The sequence below is a fragment of the Phodopus roborovskii genome, unplaced genomic scaffold, assembly GCF_943737965.1.
Source record: "Phodopus roborovskii unplaced genomic scaffold, PHOROB, whole genome shotgun sequence".
Classification (NCBI taxonomy): Eukaryota; Metazoa; Chordata; class Mammalia; order Rodentia; family Cricetidae; genus Phodopus; species Phodopus roborovskii.
The window spans coordinates 1,363,666-1,379,453 of NW_026126433.1; the positions used below are offsets into that span (position 1 = coordinate 1,363,666).

At 35.3% G+C, this 15,788-nt stretch overlaps 1 protein-coding gene across 3 annotated transcripts in view; it reads right to left on the reverse strand.

Annotated features, from left to right (window-relative positions):
• Positions 1-15,788, reverse strand: part of Spata5 (spermatogenesis associated 5) — a 163,457-nt gene that overhangs the window by 101,802 nt on the left and 45,867 nt on the right. For all 3 annotated transcript variants that reach the window (XM_051185784.1, XM_051185783.1, XM_051185785.1), the window contains exon 14: positions 12,289-12,415. In XM_051185784.1, coding sequence (XP_051041741.1) covers positions 12,289-12,415 — 127 coding nt within the window. The remainder of the gene's footprint in view (positions 1-12,288; positions 12,416-15,788) is intronic.

The window sequence follows — 15,788 nt, forward strand, 5'->3', positions numbered from 1 at the left end:
AGGACTGCACTTGTCTGGGAGCCACTCAAGTGTTTACACAAGGCAGTTTCTCTGAATCTTCTTATTATGGACCCAAGAGGAGATACAGTGAGAGACCTCCAGTATATGATAAAGTTTGTTTAGAATACACTCTTTCCCTCAGACGAGCTAGGCTAACACTGTGGAGGGTTACCTATACATAGGCAGCAACTGCCAGGAAAGCCTCTGGAACAAAACAAATGTGACCAAAGGAAAGAATCAGCTAGATTTTTACAGTACTATGCCTCAGCCTCTGAAAGACTATCCCCAAATTCACAGTACAAAATAAAGAAATTCTATAATAATTTTAACAACAAAAAGAAGCTTAATAAAAGAAAAATGTCTAAGCTACAAAAGTTTTCTAAGTAGACACTTAACAAAAATAAAAATAAAAAAATAAAAAACCCAACCAACATCAAAACTCAACAAATAGCAGGCTTTATGTGCCAATTTCCTTTTTTTCAATTTAACAAGAAAAAAAAAAAAGATTATTTACCATTTAGAGCTAAACATATTTATTACAATTCCAACAGATCCACCAATAAAGCTTTGAATTCTGCTTATAAGTGCATTATAAAATACAGTTCATGTCCTACATAGAAAAACTCTTACAGAAATAAAAATTTAATGTTTTCATAAGCTAGTAGAATGAAATTTGGTTTGACTGGCCCCTGCTGATACAAAATTTGCTGATACAAAATTTCTGCAACTATAAAAGAGATAAAACGAGGAGACTTTTTTGAAACAATTCTTCTTAATTGTTGGTTTCATTAGAATTCCTAATAAAACCAAAAAAAGGGATAAATATTTCATGTTAAAAAAATTACATGGTAGTAATAGCATTTAAATGTTTATATGTCTTTTCATTCAGTGGGCAAATAACCACGTAACAGCTGTTATCTGAGTGATTTGATGCCTTCTGACTTCAAGCTATCAGAATGAAGAAAAAAAGAAAAACCAAACAAACAAAAAACCCAGCAAACAACAAGGGATGAACAACTTCAGAAAATCACTGACTAAACAACACAGCAGAGAAGCAAGGTGGTAAACAGATGTACCAAGTAAGAAAAACAGCACCACCCCAGGACAGAAACTAGGTAATGTCAAGGTTATTAAGTATGAGCCACAGCTGGTGAAAATGGTCTTCAAGTAAAAGGGGAGTAAATACATAAGCACAGCAGGTACAGGACCCCTGACTGCAGACACAATTGCTAAGGTACAGGCAAGGACAGGGTAGAGGCACTTGTGTCAACATTGAGAGCCTGGAGGGCTACACTTGAGCAGTAAAGAGGATTTTCAGTTCTTCAGCAGGCAATGCTGTCACTGCAGACATTTTTTTTTTTTTTCTTCAGAAAGAACAGTATAAAACAGAGTCATGATAAAGTGGAAGAGGAAGAAACCAGTGTCAGAGAAACCAATTCAGAGCAACCACAATAACCCTGGGAAAGAAATGAACCAGAACAGCTGCATAATGGGAAAGAAAAATAGGGTATGTTTTAAATTAAAAGGCACAACCAGTGACTAACCTGACTGGATTCAAATTTGTGTCTAATTCCTACATAATAATGATTAATAATAAATTCAATTGACATCAAAGAGTAGAGTTCATAGAACAGAAAAGTGTCACTGGGGCTAACAACAATTATAGGGGTGGGTGGCAAGCAGAACTTAATTTTTCTGTAATCACTGGTCTCTTTGCAAGAATACTTTTAATACAGTTAGGAAAACGAAGATGTTTAAATGGACACAAACTACAAAAAAACTAAACAAATCATTCACCTTGGGGAAAAAGTGTCTTCAGAGGCAAATGAAAGAGGAAAACAACAAAAAAGCAGGCTGGGGTGCCATGTTCTACATACGACATTATACGTACACAGCAGTGTTACACATCAATGGAAAAATTGTTGAATACCTGTATCCAGGACGTGAGTGTTAGGTATTAGAACAAGCTTTAAATTTACTGAGTAGATATACATGTTCTCTTACTTCTCTTGGTTATAACCCTGGACATAATTCAGTTTACTTTCTTTTTGTCTCTGCTCTGGACTCCTCACATCCTCTAGATACTTTCTCTCTTATTTACAATAAAATCCCTCCCCTTAACCACACTATCAAACAGCCATTTCTGTAGCTTCTTTACTGAACCCTCTTGCATACAGAGATGCCTGGCTTCCTGGAGAGCTTAGAAAGTCACTGACTAATGATTAGGAATAGAAAAATCAGAAAATATACTGTTTTGTATGTAAGTTTTTAACCTAATTCAGTAGCTATACTTTTAGCCTACCATTCAGCAAAATAATTATCATTAGTCTCTGCTGGGAGGGAAACTGAACTATGAAAAACAGAAATAACTAAGATACACTAGAAGTAAATTTGGTATGTAAACAAAATATAATGTATAATAAACTTCAAATCTTTCCTGGTAACAGGCACCTATAAGAGATAGCAGAAAGTTTAACGCCACCCTGGGATAAAGAACATCAGCACATCTCAAAAACAAACCAACCAAATTAGCACTGGCTTGAAATAAAGAACCATCAGTGTTGTCTGATAAACCACTCTTCAAAGTAACTCAAGAAAAAAAACTATACCAGCCTGAAGTGTACACACACACACACACACACACACACACACACACACACAGTGTTATTGTTCAACCTAATGTTTCTAAATTAAGAGGAAATTTTCCACTTTAAAGGGGTCTCTAAGTTTTGGCCAAGCTCTGAATACAGTTATTTAGTCAATAAATAAGGACCTTAAGGTGACTTCTAATAATGAACAGTGTCTACAAGTTCCTATCAGTAAATTTACTATGATAAACTCAGTATCAATGTTTTGAGACTACTGAAAAGACTTTGTGAAAAATAACTGTAAAAACATGAAGGAATTTGATTAAAATTAGAATTTAAGGATAATCCTGGAAAAAAACTCCTAGTTTTTCCACTGTATCATTTTCATATACTATCACAGATATTCACATATAAACTTCATGACCAGAAATCCTAGCTTCTATCTTGCTCTGTGGTTTCCCCTCATTTTCTTAATGAGTAGTAACGAATCCTTTCTATTATCCTGTTAACTATCCTGGGAGAGTTAAAAACTTGGATGCTTATAACAACCGTAGAACATTGAATTCTAGGCTAAATCAGAATTCAAGTGCTCTCGGGTCACACACCTGCAGATCACAATGAAAAACAAACAAACAAATGTAGCACTTGAACTAAAACATGTGAATTAGAACACAAGGGAATCCTATATGAGAGATGACAAAATGAACTAGTGTCCAATTCCTGGCTCACTCACACAACAAGCTAATCCCTGTTAATAATATGAACAAAATAGTGATAAAAAGTTCCAATATAAGTCAGTTTTGATTATTTTTTTGCATGTGTAAACATAGCTAAAGGCTAAGACAAAAGCAAATGAGATCTGCTAGCTCTCCTGAAGAAGTACTAACTTCAAAATAACTTATTATTCTTTGGAGTTAGTAACTCATTTCTTCTGTGCAACTCTCATCTCCTTCAAAATTATGCTATAGCACAGAAATTTAAATTTTAAAGCAATCTCTAAGGGAAGGCTAAAAAGTGGAAGTAGCATCGTGGTAATTAATATATGAGAAACTGACACCATCTGATTAAAAGATAAGGCAAAATTTGAGACATGAAGTCACCTTATTGTATATATTGTAGATGTGCAAGTGAAAGCAGTATAACAAGTTATTATCTTGGAGTCAATTTAATCTCTAGATTGTTCTGATTCTTTTCATGGACTCAATGTGCTGTGTTAGAAATAATATATACTTCAGTTTTATTTAAACTGTATTCTTGTTTTCCATAAGGAAAATTCTGATTGCTTATGGGACATAATATTAGTTTGCATTCTATTACTACAATAAACACCATGACAAAAGGCAATGTAGGTAGAAAAGAGCTAAGCTTATAGTCCATCATGAAGAGATCACTGGGAAGGAACTTAGATAGGAACTGGCCATGCAGGAACACTGCTACTTGCTTTCTTGCTGTGGGCTTGTTCAGCTTGATTTCTTCTAAAACCTAGAACCATTTATCTGCACAGCGGTAGCCGAGCCTACAATGGCCTAGGCCTTCCCACATCATTTATTAATTGAGAAAATGCCCACAGACCTGCCTACTGGCAATCTCAATTGAGCTGTCCTCCTCCCAGATGACTCTGGCTTGTGTCAAGTTGACAAAACACTAACCAGCACAGCACACTTGGCTTGTCTCACTATCTGAAGGACATAGGTTTAGACCACAAAGGTGAACAAAAAACATCAATTCATCAAAACCCGACTGCAGAATACTGTTCTCCTTACCAACTTGGCAGCTATGTGAACAAAGTGATGGATCACCATCAAAACATAGTAATGAAGGTAATGGAAAGAAAGCTAACTTCCAAGTGTCACTTCTTACCTAAAGGTGGTAAAATTCTCCTCTACATTACTTCCTCAAAGCCGTCAGAGTAGTTAACATAAGCTTCAATCATAAGCATTCGATGCAGTATTTTTGAGCTACTCAAAACATAATATACCAAAAAAATCTCCAAGGAACTTACTACATATATGTCATAAAACTTGATAAAGGGAGAAATTTAAAAAATATGAAATACAAGTTTTTCCAATGAAGTACATATAACAAAAATGATTTCCAAATACAATAATAAGCTAAGAAGAACATGCAAGGCAGGTCTCTCTCATACTAACTAGTGCTATGTGTTTAAGGTACTAGCCAGACATCAGCGAACACAGGGCATGACAGTCCTTCCAAGTATGGTAACAAATAATGTAAGAGAACATGTATGAACACCATTTAAAAAACAAACACACAAATCAGGAGATTCAGAGAGAGAGAAAACAGGTTTCAACATTTATATAATGCCAGGTACTTGCTGTGCTTCAGATAAGCATTGCTATGTGAGCAAGCTTTCTGTGAGTTATATCTCACTGGTAAAAAAAAAAAAAGTTGGACATTTTTGAAGGGTATGCTTGACTTTCTTTATAATCTTATTTATTGTAGACATTTGGTAAATAATCTAATAGCCAAAAATTAAACAGTTCATCCAAACAGTTAAGGTACACAAGGCTTCATTTTCTTTGGTTCAGGAAATGGTACTTTTTTTTTTCCTAAAAGGGACAGTGACTGTAACTGTAATTGTCAGCTAAACAGTCTATATAGTGAACAAAACATCACTCTGAGTAAGCTTGCTATCAAGTCATTCACTGTGTAACTTTAGGTCACACACTCCACCCGTGATCACAGACTGAAAGCCATGGAAGGTGATACTGTTACTCACTATTCTGGCTCACCTATCCAATCTCTTCTATAAAACTAGATAAGAGAGAAAAAAGAGATACTTTTAGAGATTATACCACATGTAACATACAAGAACACAACCAAAACAAAACTAAACAAATGGACTCTCTGAAAGGGTCTAGATCCAGTCTAAGAAGCTTTGCAGCACGACAACTCTTCCTACTTGAGAACTGAATGCCAGGTAGTTATCATTTGAAAGAAAGTGCCCTTCTTGTAGATGTAGTTTTGAACTAAAAAAGGCAGGGAAAATGTGAGGTCTTGGTAAACAGATTACCAAAAATAAAGGATTGGAGAGAGCTGAGGAGTACAGAGCCTCATCGCCACCCAACTTGCTAAAATTTTCTTTAGCTGTTCATTCTAAGATTTCCTTTTTGTTGAAGAGCATTTTCTTACTGATTAAATTTACTGATATAATTTATACTATTAGAAACTGCACATTCTTATGCAAAACTGTAAGTCATCGCACACCAAGTCACAGGGTATTTATATAATCTTAAAAAGGTTTGCTATACCACTTTGTGACAAATTTTCCAAGACTCCCAGATCTATTTTTTGTTTGTTTTTAGAGACAGGGTTTCACTGTGCAGTCCCAGCTGTCCTAGAACTAGCTCTGTAAACCAGGCTAGCCTCAAACTCAGAGATCTACCTGCCTTTGCCTCCAGCTCCCAGATCTGTATTTTATTAAAAGATTTACTTATTTTTATATTATATGCATGAGTTGCTTTACCTGCACCACACATGTACACCAGCCCTCGAAGTTCAGAAGAGAGCATTGGAATACTTGGAACTGGAGTTACAAATCCAGGAACTGCAACGTGGGTCCTGGGAATTGAATGCAGGTCCTCTGGAAGAGCTGCAATCTCTGCAGCTCCATCACACCTATCTAATTTTTGACACCAAAGTTCTGCTGTTTCAGAACATAACATAATAAAGTCAATACATTGGTGCCTTTTACATCTTGATTCCTTCATTTAGACTAACGTGACTAACTGATTAATCACTTCACTGTTCAACGTTCCCCTTTCTTAAAGCTCTTTTCTCATTTATCTCTAATTCTCATAAATCTAAACTTAAATTTCTCACTTCCTGACACATAAATTACACAATACACACATCAACACAGAGGTTTTGACTATTCTCAAAGCAGAGCGACTTCCACTCAAAGCATTTCAGGAGACTTCCACTCAAAGCATTTCAGGTGAGTATCACCATCTTGTGTCAAAAAAGAGTAACTGCAACACCAAATCCATTGTCAGGAAGAGACTGCTCGGATGCACACATCACTAAATACTGTAAAGTTTGATCCCTAATACTTTATGATGATAGTGCATTAAAATTTTTAAATACTTAAATTAGACTGTACATACTGAAAGAAACTTTTTAAAATACATGCTCACCTCTACTACTTAAATACCCCATACAAACACATTACTGTATTACTATTAATATTCTAATAAGTTTTAAAACATTATCAAATTAATTCTACTAATGCTTCTAAAATATTCAATATAAGACTTTGGTTTCTGGATAATTTCAACATCAGTTCTAAAATTCAGGAATCCAAAAGTATTGCAATAAAAGGAAAGGAGTTTTATTCAAATTTAAAAGTGACTCAACTTTAAAAAATTATACTAGATATTTTTAATCTAAGCAATTGTTTTTATATTTGTAGTTTTCAGAAAAGCATATTAAACAGAACCTAAATATTATAAGCTCAACAAACAACCATGAAAAGAGAAAATATGTACAGCTTGATGAAACACTGTCAATCAATGAGTTTTTTTGGGGGGGGGGAGGGGAATTTACACAACCACCATCTTAAGGGTAATTTATTTCCATCCTCTTCTTCTGAAAGTTCTCATAGTTAAAAAAAGAAGCCGCCTTTCTATTCCTGGATAATACTTGCTTTCTGTATGATGTGTTCAAAAAGAAACTAGTAATAGTAATATAGGAAGGTAGCATCCAAACTGAAAAACCAACTAACCAACCCACAACTAAAATGAAACTGAAAGTACCAAATTGGCTGTATGGCAGCTTTTGAGGTAGCACTTGGAACGCTTTATTATAAATCTATTTCAGAAAAAGAAAGAAAGAAAGAAAGGAAGGAAGGAAGGAAGGAAGGAAGGAAGGAAGAAAAAAAGAAAGAAAAAGAAATTATAGACTTTAATGATGTAACGGATTGTCTACATTTTCAAAAGACACAGAAAACTAATAGGCTGAATAATTTTCATCAATACCAATTCACTGCATGCCTTCCAATTCTTCTACCTTTGCTATCTTTTGACAATTTCAAGCTATTCTATCTCCAGCAGTCTCTATTCTGATCCTGGCCATCTTGGTCATATACATTATCTGAATTTTGCTGTTTGATTATGTAAAGGCCTTATGGTGATATTGTACATCTTCTAAAAACTTAACTAGGAAGACTAAGGTTTGGGAAGGGCTACCCAAAACTATAGCAAAAGGTTTAAAGAAAATGATACATCTTATATGTGTCATCTTATCACTTGGAATACTGAAATAGGAAGCGTGAAGCCAACTTTGGTTACACTGGGCAAACTGGTACTATGGAGTAAGATCCTTCCTAATAATGCCTTTACAAAACTAAATACTAGAAGATGGAAAGACCTCCTCATGCTTAGGGTGTCTGAATTAGAATTTTGAAAATGGCTGTTTTTACTGAAAATAGCATATAGGTATCTACAGATCCAATATAGTAATTACTATCAAAATTCCAATGACATTATTTACAAAAACTGAAAAGCAATCCAAAAGTCATCTAAAAGCACAAAATACTCCAAATAGTCAAAGCAATCTTCAGCTGAAATAGCAATTGCTAAAGGTATAAGAATACCTACCTTCAATTATATCTCAGAAAACAAAAACAATGTGGTACTAGAAAAAAAAGCAGACAAACAGATCAAGAGAAGAGAATAAAGAGCCCCAAATAAACTCATGCAGCTACATTCACATGTCTTTTGAAGCTAGTGCCAAAACCTCTATTGGAGGAAGGTGGTCTTATCAATAAATAATGCTGGCAAGCCTGAATATCCAAATGTAGTACAGTGAAACTGATTCTTACTCCTCACACCAGCAAAAATATGATTACAAATTAATCAAGACACAAAGAACTACAGGTAACTAAAGAATACATAGAGTGGGAAGACTCTTTCCCAGGGAAGAACATACCAATTGATTATCCAATAGTAAATAGTCAGCCCTGAAGACATAAACATAAGTAACATCAAATAGACTGAGCACATTATAATTAAGAATATATATGCATATACATATATATAAATTCATGAACAATTAACAAAAGAGTAAAGATGAATATAAAGGAGAGTTTGGGAAAAGGGGAGGGGAAATGATGCAATTATTCTATAATCCCAAAAAGGTAAGCAAATAGAATTACATAAAATTAAAAAGTTTCTAAACAGAAAATAATCAGGATGGGCCAAGCTACAGAGTTAGAGAAAATCTTTGCCAACTATAAATCAGAGTGGAATAAAATTCATAATATAAAGAAGTCAAAAACATTACCTGCGATCCAAACCAATCAATAAATGGCCAATCTGAGTAGAAAAGACAGTTCTCAAAAGTAGTATAAAAACCCAATAAATATATGAATATAATCTTAAACACCCTTAATTAGAAGGAAATGGACATCAAGACTAAGGTGGGGTTCCACCTCACACCAGTCAGAATGACAATCCTAGGAAAATGACAAATGCTGGAAAGGACAGGGCAAAGGGCACTTAAATCCTGCTGGTGGGAATGTACGAGGCCACTTTGGAAGTGAGTATCCAGGCTTCAAAAAGCTAAAAGCAGAAATAACATATGACTTGCTTCACTCTTGAAAATATACCTAAAAGCACCCAAGTCAGCACTGCTCATATCTGTCATAGTTAATTAAGGCTTCTATTGTTGTGGTGAAACATGATCAATGCAACTTGGGGAGGAATGGGTTTATTTGGTTTATGCTTCCAAATTACTATTCTTCACTGAAGAAAAGTCAGGACAGAAACTCAAACAGGGGAGGAACATCGAAGTAAGAGTTGATGAAGAAACCCTGGTGGAATGCTGCTTCCTGGATCGCTCCTTCTGGCTTACTCAACCTGCTTTCTTATAGAACCTAGGTCTACCTCAGGTAGTACCAGGGACAGCACTACCAACAATGGGCTGAGCCCTCCCACATCAATCATTAAGTAAATGCCCGACAAGCTTGCCTACAGCACAATCTTAATGGAGACAGTTTCTTAACTGAGGTTCCCTCCTCTCAGATGACTTTAGCTTGTGTAAGTTGACATAAACTATCCTTATCCAGAACAATAATCATGTTTACTGCAACACAACTCAGAGTAATCAAGATATGGACCCACCTTAGCAATATACCAACAGATGAATGGATAATGAAAACCATGTCTATATACACAAAGGGCATTTCACACAGCTGTATAAAAGAAATGCCATTTGTAAGACCCTGGACAGAACTGAGGGTTGTGGTGTGACATGAAAAGAATCCAAACTCAGAAAGACAACTGTCAATGTGGCATGAAAATTTAAATACAATGGGGGTAGGGAGCAGGAAAAACAGGGCAGCAGGGGTTAACATGAACAAGTACTCAACTTGCATATGAAAACACACCATGATGAAACCTATTTCATATATATATATATATATATGCATTTCAAAAAATAATGCTGAAGACAGGATTAAAATGCCATATAAAATAACCCAAGATGTTAAATCTAAAAGGAAAAGACTAGTTAATGAGATAGTCTAAAGAAAAGGCACATTTTTCACAAGTAAGGAAGGGGAAGAAAAAATGGAGAGTGAATGAGAACAATTCACACAAAACAGATCAAGGACATAAACAGATTCTCAAAAAGAATTAGCCTTATGTGCAGAATATCTCAGACATTAAACAGCACTAGTTGTGCAATAGTAGTACAAGTAGTAGTTATAGTAGTCTGAGTCCAGGAGGTGAAATCTATACATGAATGAACACCTACCAATCTAAGTTCAAAAAAGAAGGGTGGAGCTATGAGTTGGAACTTTACATCAGGGCTCAGTGCATCAGAACACTTAACCCTGTCTTTAAATATACCTTTGTTCATATGTTAACATCAAAAGATACTCCTAAACAAGACAACAGAGTCTCACTTTCTATACTTAAATATATAAATGCCAAAATTTCAGTGATCACAAATGTCAAAGAATAAATTTCACCAACTCTCAATCTAAGTCCCAATGCCACTCTAAGATTGGAAGCCATTAGTAAATATTTCTATTTTTACATAAAAATTATAGATATAAGGATTTTGAGGAGTTCCCAGTTAAACAACTAGCCTAAGAAACTGTATTATAAAAAGAGGAAGTGCTAAGAGAACTTCAAGAAGTGGTATAGTGAATTTGAAACTATTTCAGCCTCCCAGTATAACACCATATCAATGACCCCTACTATAGCCAATCTACTGTGACAGCTTACTACAAGTTTAGCAGTGTATAGCAGTGTATCACTACTCACATAAACCATGACTTAGCTCCAGAGACCATACACAATACATACATTTAAACAATTCATGGAAAACTGCTTTGTTCAACATAAAATGTTTTAAAGGCTACAATGTAAGACTTATTACTTCTAAATAGCAATGACAGAGGTAAAGAAAAAAGGGAAGGTAAACTTTTGACATTTTGTTACACAAGAAAACCTTAATGAAGGCAGCTGTCACCAGGCTAAGTCATTTCATTTGATTTAGAAGAATACAGAGAAACACCAAACACCCAAAATTGTACTTCAAGAAACAGAGTTAACATTGAAGGCATTCAACATCAGGGAACCAAAGGAATCCATAAGAGCTGGCATTGAAAAAAGGGAAACCTTAACAGGATAAACAAAAAATTACAGTATTCCTACTAGGGGTGGATTTGAATGAGGTAACCTTATCACATTCTATACTCCTTGATAAAATTTATTCCTACCTTTCATATACATCTATGAGATGTTCAGCACTAACCCACACCCTACAGATGTTCAGACTTCAGCTGGCTTGTATGAACACAGCAGAGTAGCAGTAAGGGAAAACAAGTCCTCTTACCTGCTTTTGACCAAGAAGCCTTCACCACAAAGCCAAACGCCGAACTGAACTAAAGAGAAATGCTCTTCTAACGGGAAAAATCCTCATTTTCAAAAGGATCTTCTGAATGTCGCAATTTAAAAAGTGCAAATACATCCACAAAGAGAACTGGGAGAACAGAGTATTTTCATTCTAATACAGTGAAAGTCTCTCAAGTATGGAATAGCTTAGACATTTATCATGGCATAAACAACAACAACAACAAAAAAAAACCTCAAGAAGCCTAAAGTAAATAGAAAAAGTCTTGAATAATTTTCTAGTGAAATACAATGAGAGTTTCTGGCAGCAGTATTGGGGAAGGGGGATTCTGAAGAGTTACAAAATACTTATCAGGGTAGATCCCTGGGTGGCCTTGGACCTAGTCATTCTCTCCATTTCTCACTGTAATCTCAGTAAAAGGGTCTGACATTATGGGTTAGGAAGAAGCTGGCTATTCCATACTAACAGCAGCTCATCTGCACTCAGAGACTACACTGCAATGGTTCCAGCTGCCTGAGAATGAAACCTGTTTCTAGTACCCTCAGAAGAAGTACAAATGGGTCATGCACAGTCAAAACTCTATTCAAAAGTTTCCTGAACACTGGAGACTAAGTCACCAAAAACACTAGGTTTCTCCTGTCCTCTAACAGGAAGTAGTAAGTCTGTAACATGTAACTACAACTGTGAGGCTGTTTAACATTCCCCAACATCTTCTTAATGAAAAACTCAAGAGTGATGTGACAAAACAAGCTCAACAATAACAATACAAAAAGAATAAATACAGCAACTATAGCACCCACACCACCTTCTTTCTTACCTTGTCTATTCTGTCTGGGCGATTAGTAGCTGCCAAAACTGTTACATCTTTTAGCTGTTCAATCCCATCCATCTCCGTTAATAGCTGAGCCAAAACACGGTCTGCAACATCCCCAGCACCTGAAGAACTGATATTTTGAAAACACTTTTTAAAAATTTCTTCTTCCCTATCCTTCTAAATACCATGTATTATTTTAAAAGTTCTTTATTCTACAAGAAAAACAAAATCTGTTTGCAAATGTGTGCTTGACAAGTCATTAATAACTGAATTATCATATCAAAAACTATATTCAAATAATTTCCTTTCCTATATCATCAAACATGCTGATTTTTCTAACACTAAAATGGTAAATGACACTGGGATTGGAAAGCGAGACATGAGATTACTTCAACTAGTTCAACTGACAAAAAATTAAAGACACTCAAAATTTACATCTGCCATATATTGAAAGGGATAGGCAGTGAAAGTTACCTTATGATACAGACTCATTACTCAGAGGAAGGTTGACTTACTTGAAAAAATTTCTATCTCCCAACAAATGGGATGTCCCTAATCTCTCTAGATACATGGAAATTATCAAGTATTTTAAAAACACAGCAGCAGGTGGGTAGTCACCACAATCCTTATTTCTTAAAAAAACTGGCTCGTATACAAAGTCATTCGCAAAGCCAGTTCCATATAGACAAAAAAATCCTTAAATCATGTAAGAAAACTCTGAGAGAACTTTATTAAGATAACAAGGTAACAATTCTCATTCATAATCACATTGATTTCTAAAGATCTATGCAGATCTATGAATTAGCTAATGTATGGAATGAAATAGCATTGTATGTATATTAACATACAGCTATCCAGTGAAATGCAATTGGGGGGAACAGAAAAACAGGATTTTTCTGACATAGGATGAATGTTATCTTTACACTGGTACCTGTGACACCTAGCATAACCTCCATGTATAGTTACTGACAGAATTCAGATTTCAACATACAGCATAAGCTTAAAACCTTGACAGACAATCCACAGGACAGAATCTTCTGACCCACAACTTAAAAACTGGCATGAGGTATAACATGCAAGTGTTAATGCCAAGTGTCAAGTTTATTTTGTAACCTGAAAAATAAACAACCCAGAGACTGATATTGGGGTTCAAACTTCAAGTTGAATATCAGAAAAGCAAAGCAGCTGGGCACTAGTTTCTTACCTCTACCTCATAGGCTGAATGGGCTGATCTTGTCTCCACAAGCTCTCATCAAGCCTCAGACTGTAACCTCTCCTCAATGTGGCTGGAGAATGAATGCTCCTTACTGAATGCTGAAGACCCTGCTTCTATCTTTTATATCCCTCTAGTGCTGAGATTAAAGGCATGCAATGTTACTCTTGTAGACTGATTCAATCTCGAGTATCCCTGGGTGGCCTTGAACTCAGAGAGATCTATCTACTTTTTAATCCTAGGTTTAAAGGTGTGTACCACCACCTCCTAGCTTCTGGCTACTGGAATAAAAGTTGTGTGCCTGGCTTCTGTGGCTTGTGGTTGGCTTTGTTTTCTGAATCCTTAGGCAAGCTTTAATAAATCATAAATAATATATCAACACAGATTTGAAGTGGTCCTTTGCAGTATTTAAACTCTTCAAGATTAGAGAGTATGTGAAAAGCCTGAGTCTTAATCCTTTCAGGTCAGCTGACCATTAGGTATATAGAGCTGTTATGTAACTCAGCCTAAACGTAACGTTTGAATATTTTAAATAGTCTACATACTTCACAATTTCTAAGAGTCATTACCAATCAAACAGCAACATTAGCAAAAGTTCATAAGTACTAGATAAATACAGTCAAGGCAGAAAAAAGTTAAATAAGTCAATAAAATTAAAAATGAAAAATAAACAATAAAAGGAAAATAAATGAAATTTAGTTAACTAAATTTAACTAAATCCAAATTTAGTTAAAAATAAAACACCCATACATATAAATTAATAACAAAGTCTATTTGGGCATTCTGTTACAGCATACCAACTGGATTAATGTATCTTAAAAATTAAATACAACATGAAAGGGCTCTAGCAGAGCACTCAGTACAAAGGAAGTACCGGTAGGTAGAAGTTACAAGCACCATCATTATAATTATCATTCTCACAATTTAATAAAGCTACACGTTATCTTTTAAAATTATCCTAAGTAACTGAAATGGAGTACGGCCTCTAAGTATTTACTTTACTTTTAAAAAATGGACATGAGCTGGAGATATAGCTCAGCTAGAGTATTTGTCTTGCATGCCCAAGAGCTTGGCTTGATCTTCAGAATGAATGAACACATACATACATACATACATACATACATACGCACGCACGCACGCACGCACGCACACACACACACACACACACACATTCTTTCTCTCTACCTCCCACGTACGCACACACGAGGCAAAAGAAGGGGTAGTAGCAATGGGTGAACACGATGTAAGATTTTCAGAATCTTGGAAATAACATTCTTTGACGTAGATACACTCAAATTAATACTGCCAGTTCCCACCAGGCAGTGGTGGTGCACGCCTTTAATTCCAGCACTCCAGAGACAGAGGCAGGTGGATCTCTGTGAGTTCCAGACCAGCCTTGTCTACAAGGTGAGTTCCAGCACAGACAGGGCTACACAGAGAGACTTTGTCTCAAAAAACAAAAACAAATTGCCAGTTGTCTACACAACCTTTATTACAAAATAGCAGAAAGCATCCCTTAATTTTCTTATGGAAACTATCAATCCAGTACTAAGAATAGCTCCTGTATTCAATACATTACTAAAAGGCTTCAGTTCCTAGGTGTTTCAGCAGACTAATGTCATATACTTGTAGAGTTCTTTACATTTTGTTTCCTGCGCCTTGTTAGTCCTCAAGAAATGATTTATTTTGAATAGCTAAGAATTACATATAGGTATACTTTTCAGGGAGTTTTGCAATACAAAAGTGGTGTTTTTAAAAAGCAAATCCCTCCAAACCTGGTGAAGAATTTTCAACAGCGTTTTATAAAACTGTATACTCAAGACACATAAATGCTTCCCTCAAAAAAAAAAAAAAAAAATCCCTACTCCTTTAGCTTCTTAGATCTGTATCAATAGTTCTCGTCATTTAATTTAAAAAAAAATTGAGGGGGGTAATAATGTGTTTTCAAAACAAACTTAGATTTTTAAAATTCTACCCAGTATGTGATGATTTCGGATCATAACCTATACGCTTTTATATTGGTTTTAATACATAACATTTGGACCAAGTAACTTGGGCACCTAGCTACTTTAAAATAAAAATTAAAAAAAAAAAAAAGGGGGGGGGAACTATCAGCTTTTGCTAAAGCAAAAATATTTTTGAGTGTAAAAGAATGACCACTGGGTAGAAAATAACACAATGCCATTTCTAAAATAGTACTATTCTTTTTAGAAATGTTTTCTCATCAGTCCAAGAAGCATGGTGCTCCAGAAGAAGAGAGTTTAAGAGTGTGTAAGTGTGTATTCTCTTT